This window comes from Nicotiana tabacum, chromosome 4 (genome assembly GCF_000715075.1).
Source record: "Nicotiana tabacum cultivar K326 chromosome 4, ASM71507v2, whole genome shotgun sequence".
Classification (NCBI taxonomy): domain Eukaryota; kingdom Viridiplantae; phylum Streptophyta; class Magnoliopsida; order Solanales; family Solanaceae; genus Nicotiana; species Nicotiana tabacum.
The window spans coordinates 92,451,917-92,462,708 of record NC_134083.1 but is presented as its reverse complement, the minus strand read 5'-3'; the positions used below and the strand labels follow the sequence as shown (position 1 = coordinate 92,462,708).

Here is a 10,792-nt window from a genome sequence, read left to right as displayed (position 1 = left end):
TAATTGTACTATTAATTATTTTTTTTTTTGATTATTTAGATGGGAAATGAAAAAAAAAACGACGAATTAAGTATATACTTCCTCCGGTCCATAATAAATGATCAATTTATCTTGGGCATATTCATTAAAAAAATATAAAATTCTAAATAAAAATAGTTAGTGTGACTAAACTACCATTAATTAAATATTGCAGCATAATTAATGTGATGAACAAAAAATTTTTTAGGAATACATACATAAGGGTAATTTTAAAAAAATAAATTGAATTTTTTCTTGATTATATAAATGAATACTTATTTTATATCAAAATAAAAAAGTAAATTGGTCACTTGTTGTGGACCGGAATATATGATAGAGAAAGGTGGAATAGCATGTTGATGGACCTCTTCTACAAAGCCGTGTGCAAACCAAGAAAGATGTGATTTTGTGACTTCATGTCCAATTTACTTCGATGATTAATTATTACTTTGACTTCACATTAGTGTTTAATTAAGGTGTCAACGGAATTGCGTAAATTATCCTCCCAAAAATATGATGTGAAATAACCAATGCTGAACCTATTAATGCATATTCATTGGTGATTTCATGTGAATAATGAACTAATTCTGTTTATTTTACTTATTTATTTATTTATTTATTTATTTATTTATTCATATTTTAAATTTTATTCACGAACTAGGTAAAAAGCATCTAATAATAGTATTTCAGAATTGTCGAAGCTAAAAGCTAGTGCAATCATGAGTTTCTTAATTTAATTGCATCAACGGAGGAAATGATAAAGCTGTGTTTCTTAAACTATTTCCCAAAATCAAGTAGAAGTTAAGTAACTGAAAAGGAAAAAAAAAAGATTTAAGATTAATGCATGCTAACGCAGTACTCCCTTCATTCCAGTTTATGTGAACCTATTTTTTTTGGTCCGTTCCAAAAGAATGACTTCTTTCTAAATTTGAAAACAATTTAGCTTAAACTTACAATCATATCATTAATGAGAAGCTTTTATAACTACACAAATACCCTGGCACCCTTTTGACTTGTCTAGGACCACAAATTTTAAAAATCTTCATTTTTTGTTAAACTCCGTGCCCAGTCTTACATGTTCACATCAATCGGAACGGAGGGAGCAGTAAAAACGATGGAGTTAATTTCCCCTCCCATCCCCTTCATAAGTATTTTTAATCGATAACTGACAAGTGTAAAAGCACTAGAATTATTTTTAGTCATAGAGAATATTATTATGATATCTTGTTTTAAGTTTTAATGAGTATCTATTTTCTATTTAAATGGTAGAATAAATTACAATTTCATTTAGAGTAACCAAAAATACACTATCGTTTCACACATTGAAGCGTGTGAGTAAGATATTATGTTTTTCCTAGTAGCTTGTTTGGATGGTTGTTACATGTCATTTCATAATCTGTCGTATTATATTATTTTATATTGTACTATATTATTTTGATAAATATGATATTTGGATACATTGTATTATTTACCGTCGTTTCAAGATGTCAGCACAAAAACTATGAATAATAAACTTATAATTATTATAAAAAAAAGATATGAGGTAAAATTTAAAAATATAAGGTAAATAATAAAATAAAATTATTTAAAAATAAGTACGAATTATCTATATTATCTGCGGGTTAATCCGTTTTTATCCGTATTAAATATAAGTTGAATCAGATATTTTATCTATTTTTTTATTATTTATTTTTAATTTGCACCCATCCGGTTGCCACCCCTAGACACTCTCATTTTGTCTCAATTATATGACACTTGTCTTTTCAAATGTTCCATAATTACTTCATTTCTATACACTTTTAAGATTCCACATTCATTAATTATTCTAACTTTTGCAATGATATTTCCATTTCGACTATTATTTTTAATATTTTCTTTCCCTATCAAGATTAACATATTAAAGTTCATTTCAAAACAAATAAATGTCATATAAAATGAGAAAACGAGTGAGTAATTTGTTAGATTACTAATTAAATATCAAATGCTAAAAAGACATTTATGGTCGCTTTGCACTAGGAGGCTCTCTATAAAAGTATTAATTCAAGACTTTAGAGGAAAGAGCGAGACGGGAAAATTGCAAAATTTGAAAATCATCTGTATCTTATTTCTTAGGCAAAGTGGAAGAATGAGACAGAGTGATCATGACTCATGAGAAAAGAAAATCTTTATCTTGGAACGACAAAATTTCTCCATTAATTTAATAGTATATAGAGTATTACATAGCGTAGAAACTCTCCAACTGTCATCAATGATAGATGCAGCTCTGACACAACATGTTCATATGATGTCGGTATTTTTAAGACGAAGTAAGATATGTATATATGTATTAATATTCACTAATTTTTTATAAATATTAAATTTAAATTCTGTATAAAACCGAGAGTACCACTTTACCTCTACTAATTCCTTTTACCCCCCTTCCCAAATCTACAAACAATGAGGTAGCACTAGCACAAAACAAGAGGAATTAAAGGGGTAGAAACCCCATAGGAATAGAAAGGACATTAATAATGAGGACAAAATGAGTATGTCATAGAAATAGTGTGAATGATTTGGTTGGTCTCCGGCGGATCTCTCCAAAAGTAATTAATAACAACAACAACAACAACAACAACAACAACCCAGTAATATCTCACTAATAGGGTCTGGGGAGGGTAGTGTGTACGCAGACCTTACCCCTACCCTAAAGGAGTAGAGAGGCTGTTTCCGAAAGACCCTCGGCTCAAGAAAACAAAACGACAAAATGACAAGAGGAGACAACATTAGTATCACCACAACAATCATAACAAAAATAAGAACACCATGAAATGCAGAAGAAAGATGCAAAACAAAAACGATAGCTAGTAAATAGGACATGCACTGAAAAGCGAAGTAGTAAAATACAACATTGTCACTAGCTATCTTAGACAAAAACCCTACCTGGCTAATCCCACAATGGTACGAAGTAAGTCAAGACTCAACTACATCCTAACCTACAACTCTAATACTCGACCTCCACATCTTCCTATCAAGTGTCATGTCCTCGGAAATCTGGAGCCTCGCCATATCCTGTCTGATCATCTCTCCCCAATACTTCTTAGGCCTCCCTCTACCTCTTCTCGTGCCCTCCATAACCAGCCGCTCACACCTCCGTACCGGAGCATCTGGGCTTCTCCTTTGAACATGTCCGAACTATCTAAGTCGCGCTTCCCGCATCTTGTCATCAATGGGAGCCACTTGCATCTTCTCCCGAATAACATTATTCCTAATCTTATCTATCTTAGTGTGCCCGCACATCCAACTCAACATCCTCATTTCTGCTACTTTCATCTTCTGGATATGTGAGTTCTTAACGAGCCAACACTCAGCCCCATACAACATGGCTGGTCTAGCCGCCGCTTTATAGAACTTACCTTTGAGTATTGGTGGTACTCTCTTGTCACACAGGACTCCAGATGCTAACCTCCACTTCATCCATCCTACCCCAATACGGTGTATGTCATCCTCGTCGATCTCTCCTCCCCCTGGATAACCGAACCAAGGTACTTGAAGCTGCCTCTACTCGGGATGACCTGTGATTCAAGCCTCACATCCACGACCACTTCCCATGGCTCAGCGCTGAATTTACACTCCAGGTATTCCGTCTTCGTCCTGCTCAACTTGAAATCCTTAGACTCAAGAGCCTGTCTCCAAACCTCTAGCCTCTCATTAACACCGGCTCGCGACTCATCAATCAGAACTATGTCATCGGCAAATAGTATGCACCATGGCACCTCCCCTTGAATATGGTGTGTTAACGCGTCGATCACGAGGGCGAATAAGAACGGACTGAGCGCAGAACCTTGGTGTAACCCCATTACAACCGGAAACTGCTCAGAGTCGCCTCCTACTGTCCTAACCCGAGTCTTAGCCCCATCATACATGTCCTTAATCGCCATAATGTAAGGAACCGATACACCTTTTGCCTCCAAGCATCTCCAGAGAACTTCTCTAGGAATCTTGTCATACGCTTTCCCTAGGTCAATAAAGACCATGTGCAGATCCTTCTTACTCTCTCTGTACAGTTCCACCAACCTCCTAACAAGGTGTATAGCTTCTGTAGTCGAATGACCCGGCATGAACCCGAACTGGTTGTCGGATGCAGACACTGTCATCCTTACCCTCACTTCAACCATCTTCTCCCACACTTTCATGGTATGACTCAGTAATTTAATACCCCTATAATTGTTACAACTCTGGATATCACCTTTGTTCTTATACAATGGGACCACCGTACTCCACCTCCACTCATCCGGTATCCTTTTCGCCTTTAAAATAACATTAAATAACCTAGTCAACCACTCCAAACCTGCTCTCCCCACACACTTTCAAAATTCTATCGGAATCTCGTCTGGCCCGATCGCTTTGCCCCTACTCATCTTACGCATAGCTCCCACGACCCCATCAACCTCGATACGCCTGCAGTATCCAAAGTCACGGTGACTCTCGGAATGCTCCAATTCGCCTAGCACAATATCCTGATCCCCTTCTTCAATCAGAAGTTTATGAAAGTAAGTCTGCCATCTCCTTTTAATCTGGGCATCTTCCATTAATACTCTACCATCTTCGTCCTTGATGCATCTCACTTGGTCCAAATCCCGAGCCTTCCTCTCTCTCAATTTGGCCAGCCGGAATAACTTCTTCTCCCCGTCTTTTTTCCCCAGTTCCTCGTACATACGACCATATGCAGCAGTCTTAGCCTCTGTGACCGCCAGCTTAGCCTCCTTCCTAGCTGTTTTGTACCTCTCCATGCATGCTCGCCTCTCCTCTTCATCTATGCTCCCCACTAACTTTAGGTACGCCACCTTCTTAGCTTCCATTTGACCTTGAACCACTTCATTCCACCACCAGTCTCCTTTGTGCCTACCAGAGATGCCCGTCGAGACTCCTAACACCTCTCTCACAACCTCCCTAATACAGTCTGTTATCGCTGACCACATAGTGCTCACGTCACCGCTGCTCCTCCAAGCTCCTATAACTGACAACCACCCTTCCAACTCTTGGGCTATATCCTTAGTTAAGGCTCTCCACCTGATTCTCGGACTTCCACGAGTAGACATTTTCCTCCTCTTTAACATAATACCAACGTCCATCACCAAGAGCCTATGTTGCATCGCGAGTATCTCACCCGGAATCACCTTGCAATCCTTGCACATTCCTCTGTCACCTTTCCTGAGGAGAAGATAGTCAATCTGAGTCTTCGCCACCGCATTTTGAAAAGTAACCAAATGTCTCTCACTCTTTGGAAAGCTAGAGTTCACAATCACTAACCCAAAAGCCTTAGCGAAATCCAACAACGATGTACCTCCTCCTTCCTCTCCCCAAAATCGAAGCCTCCATGCACCTCGCCATAACCACCTGCAGTCGACCTAATATGCCCATTGAAATCCCCTCCTATGAATAGCTTCTCAGTAGGCGGAACCTGACGTACAATCTCATCTAACCCCTCCCAGAAGCGTCGTTTAACCTCCTCATCTAGGCCCACATGCGGCGCATAGGCGCTAACAACATTTAGGGTGCATTCTTCAACCACTAACTTAATAATCATCAATCTATCATTCACTCGTCTAACCTCGACCACAGACTCTCTGAGTTCCCTATCCACCAAGATGCTCACTCAATTCTTATTTTTCTGGACTCCTGAGTACCAAAGTTTATACCCGTCCGCGTTCTTCGCCCTCGACCCTACCCGCCTAGTCTCTTGGACACACGCAAGTGCTTTGGAAAAGTTCCCTAAAATTTCTATTCCGAGAAATAAAAACAACTTAATTGGCAGTGTCAGGGCACTGGAATCCTGTCTCACACAGAAGTTCAAAATTTAAAGGTGATTAAAAAGTTCAAAATTTGAGTTTTGAGTTATTTTTCTCTCTCAAGTGATCAAAATTAAGATTAAACAATTTTAGTCATTTTAAAATATTCAGATAATGGTTTTCTTAGAAGTAATTAAATTAGTTTTTGTTAATAAAATTATGACCGATTAATCAAAAATTAATACAGATATGAAAACTTATTAAAAGTAAAGATGCCAAATCAGCTAAAATGTCAGGAAAACTTTTCACTTAAACAAGCAGAGGTAAAACATACACATTTTGATCCCTCTAGATCTTAATCTGGAAAATTACGAGGCACATTATCAAGACCATCACGCATTCACGCTTGGCAATGGATCAAGCTTTTTCCACATTCTTGTCTTTTCTAATGGTCAAAGTCTCTCTTTTTACGAAGTAAAGGTAATTAGGTGTACTTTATAACTTTAGATTTTCATTAAATAATTACATCCTGCTGTCTCTACTTAGGACAAGTATTCAGAGCCATTTCTAATGTTTATTAGGAAGTGGGGTTTTCATAATCCAAAAGAGGAAGGCTAGCTAGCTGGATAAAGCTCGAGTGTTTCATTATGTTAATGACTCTAGATAGGTCCATTATATCGTGAACTTATAAGTATCTGATTTAGCCAAAATAAATTTTTGTGTGTGTGGATTGAACATATCACTCAACTAATCAATTCTAATTGCATTTCAAAAGAAAAATGAATTACGTACGTTATGGCTGCCTTAGCCCCCCAGCCCTAAGCTGCACTCCTAGCAATACAGAAAACTAGTCCTACACAAAATTAACTCACATATTTTTACACAAAAACTAGGATAATCAATTTCAACCAATAAGTTAATTTACATGATAACTGAAAAATAAATTATCCACACTCAGTATTTATATTAAACCAAATTAATTTACTACACTCAAGTGATGACATGCGGTAAAAACTTTCATAAAAATAAACCATGATAAAACGGTATATCTAAATCTAAATATAACAAGACATATTATGTGTATTCATGGTTTGATATAAACTGTGAATCTGATAAATGATTTTTCAATAGTCACACAAGCACAAACAACTAAACCAATATTGTTTGCTTTTTTCCTCCTTGAGTCGGATAAATCATGATTTGCAATGTTTCTGATATGTTAAATATATAAAAAGATTTTCATCACATAGAAAATCAGGAAAAGAAAAGAAAAAATGGAATAGTGCAAATCAAACTCACATGTGTGGTACAATGGTAGGAAAACTCTCATACGCACCACTAAATTACACATTAATTCTTACATATCTGAGGCGTAGTGTAATTATTTGAAAATATTGCAGTATAATTATTTTCCGGTGCACTTGATCGGTTTTTCATTAATGAAGTTTGAACTTTTCTGGAGTCAAATTTAAAAACCTTTCCAAATTGTGATAATTGTACTAGAGTAATATTGAGTTTCATCTTTTGTTTTTTGGACTTTTGTGACAAGAAGAATGCTGCCTCTTCCATCTAAGAACGTTCATTTCTAGCAGGTTAGTTAATGGGGGCTAAGCACTTTAGTAGATTGTTCAAAAAGTCAAAAATACTTTTTCAAGATAAAGAATAGCTAAAACTAATTAGTGGCAAACGAATACGATTCTACCTGAATCTAGATCCTTTTTTAACTTGACCTCAATCAGATTGTTGATCTCTATACTATATATATCTAATTGCTATATCCCATTAATGCTTTTCCTGTTTTGGTATTCTCGCCATGCACAGCTGGCCTCACATTACTTTAATTTAATAATATATCCTTCTATGCGGAGTAGCCAATAATTCTAAATTAGCTTACGCTTAATCATTTCCCAGTTTGAGTAATTAATTAAGAAATTAATAAGAGTAGTATAAGTTTAGTTGTGCGCATGGTATCAATTGTTTTGCAACCGGAGAATATCATATTTTCGCTGCAACCAACGCAAGTATTACAACAACAACAACTCAGTATAATCTCATTAGTGGGGTTTGGGAGGATAGTGCGTACGCAGACTTTACCCCTACCCTGGGATAAAGAGGCTGTTTCTGATAGACCCTCGGTTTCTCCATCCAAGAACTCTCCACCTTGCTCTTGGAGTGACTCGAACTCACAACCTCTTGATTAAAAGTGGAGGGTGCTCACCACTATAGCAATCTACTCTCGTCAACCAACCAAGTATTGGGGATCGTAAAACGATTTTGTCAAATTGGGGCCTGACCTTCTATATTCAATTTTCTATAATTAAATGAAGAATAAATAAGTGGTTGCTTTAGAGAATATTACTGAAGCTAAGATAGGTAGCTAGCTTTATGACTAATAATTCACTTAATAAAAGACGAAGTCTCCTATGCAACAGTAGGTCGTTGGTCCATTTAAACTAATCAGCCGTTAATTAATTAATATAATAATTATAATAATATACACATAATTACGATCACTTGTCAAACAAAATGCAATATGTTCAACTAGAAGGAATTATCGGATACTCAACCTTGCATGCAGACTACTAAAAAGCGGTCAAAAAGCGTTCCAGAAAAATCGATCGAAATCGGTCGGAATCCAACGAAAATTGACCGATTTTTGACCGTTTACAATTGGTCAATAAAATAATGGTCGCAAATGAGGAGCGACCGAAGGCGGTCGCTATTTTCCGACCGAAATCGGTCGGTAACTGTCAAAGCAGTTTGACCAAATGTGTGACACAAATTAATTTACCTACCGAGGTCGGTCGGTATTGTTAAAAATATTTTTTAATTACTTTTAAATTACCGACCGAATTCGGTCGGAAATTTAATTATTTATTTTTTTAAATTATTAAATTCCGACCGACCTCAGTCGGTATTGTTAAAAATATTTTTTAATTATTTTTAAATTACCAAAAGAATTCGGTCGGAAATTTAATTATTCATTTTTTTTTAAATTATTCATTTCCGACCGAAATCGGTCAGTATTGTTAAAATATAAAATTATACATTTTTATTTAAAATTGTTAATTCTGACCGAAATCGGTTGGTATTATTTAAATAATTAATATTTAAAATCATAAATTCGGACCGAATTCGGTCGGTAATTTTGATTTTCTGGGAATTAATATGAACATTTCCGACCGAAGTCCGTCGGAATTTTAGGTATTGTTTTACTAGAAAATAGTTGTTTTATTGCTGCACCACCTGCCAACAACCAATCACCTATAATGGAAGCATTACATTGCTGGCATTCAACCAATAATAACAACAATAACAACAATAACAACAACAATAACAACTATCAAAACTCTATTAACAAAACATTATCTCCATCTCCATATCCACTAAACTATATTAATAAAACATCATACCCAACAACAAAACGTTTTACAAGTTAAAAATTCAAATATCATTCAATAAGTATTTTGTACTACATCATCTTCATCTCCACTACTATAGCATTCATTGTCGGCATGGTTCGAAGGATTACCATATGGGGAAGGCTGACGAGACCGGGGAATCGAAAAAGCACCACTAGTAAGAACATTGGCTAACTGACCTTGAAGGATATTAAATTGTTGGTCCCTCTTTTCTAGCTGAACTTGAAGGGTATCTAATTGTTTATCCCTCTTTTCTTCTCTAGTCTTTGTCTCTTCAAATATCCGAACATAGTACTAATAAGGCGATCGAGAATAAAATATTCAAGATTTTTTGTGTGTGTGTATATAAATATAAAATTAATTAAATATTGAATATAACAATTTAGGATGATAAATCAATTAAATATTATATACATATATGTATATATACATACACAAATAGGATATAGTATCCATATAAAAGTATTTTAAAAAAATAAATACACACACACATTATATATATATATATATATATTAAATTAAGTATTAAATATTATGTATTTAAAAGCTATTTATATAAATTGACAAAATCCGACCGATTTCGGTCAGTATTTTTATTAAATCAATATTTTAAATTTTTAAAATTAAATTTCTGACCGAATTCGGTCGGAAAAATTTAATTAAAAAATAATTTCAAATATACCGACTGATTTCGGTCGGTATATTTGAAAAATTTAATTAAATATTATTTTGGTAGATAATATGCAAATATGACCAGGTCTTGGTCAATGATTGACCAATTTCTGACCGAAATGGGTCGGAAATTTTATATCTTTGTTGTGAGACCACTATTTCCGTTGTCAGGAATATTTTTTTTGACTTTTGCGATCAATTTATTTATTTTCTGATCAATTTCGGTCGATATTCCTTGGACGGGTTTTGCATATTTTCTAGTAGTGGCAATTGTCAAATTTGGTGAGGCCGCTTTTCATTACTACGAAGGAAATTCTAAAGGAAATGATTCATCAAAACTCTTTGCAATTTGAATAAAAGATAACAATCTTACAAAATTTTAGTTTTAAATCTCTTACGTGTAAAATAAATATTTCTCAAAAAGATTTGGCATACGAAAATGTAAATTTGTAAATTTATAGTGAATCACAAAATCAATTAACACGAAATCCTATCATAAAATATGTATATATATAAATATATATTGTCGAAAGTGTTCTAGATAAAACAACGGTATCAGATGGCGTGAATGTCAAACTGCGAATCATCTTCTGATTTGTTTCTGATTTTCTATATTATGGGATGTAAGACAATGCCTAATATATATCAAGAGACTAAAACTACTTGCCAATAATTAATTAGGAATTACACTATATATGATGATCGAAGTACAATGATTCGTTATAATAATTCAACTAATACAACAAAGGTTTTTATTTAATTAGAAAAGCTAATTAGTCTCGCTAGAATAATCATTCAACTCGTCCATGAGACAAGCGTGTCTAGAAGCACTTCTAGAAGCACTTTCACTTATAGTCCGTTTCACAAGTTTTTTTTGGGCCAAAAGTGCTTTTGGCCAAAAATTAAGGTGTT

General features: G+C 34.8%; 1 protein-coding gene across 1 annotated transcript; it reads right to left on the bottom strand.

Annotated features, from left to right (window-relative positions):
* Window positions 1-808: 808 nt before the first annotated feature.
* Window positions 809-5,584, bottom strand: LOC142180040 (uncharacterized). Its single transcript, XM_075250960.1, has 3 exons — window positions 5,342-5,584; window positions 4,780-5,105; window positions 809-827 (listed from the first exon to the last, which is right to left on the bottom strand). The coding sequence occupies exons 1-3, from the start codon at window positions 5,582-5,584 to the stop codon at window positions 809-811; spliced, it is 588 nt and encodes a 195-aa protein (XP_075107061.1).
* Between the last annotated feature and the right edge of the window lie 5,208 nt (window positions 5,585-10,792).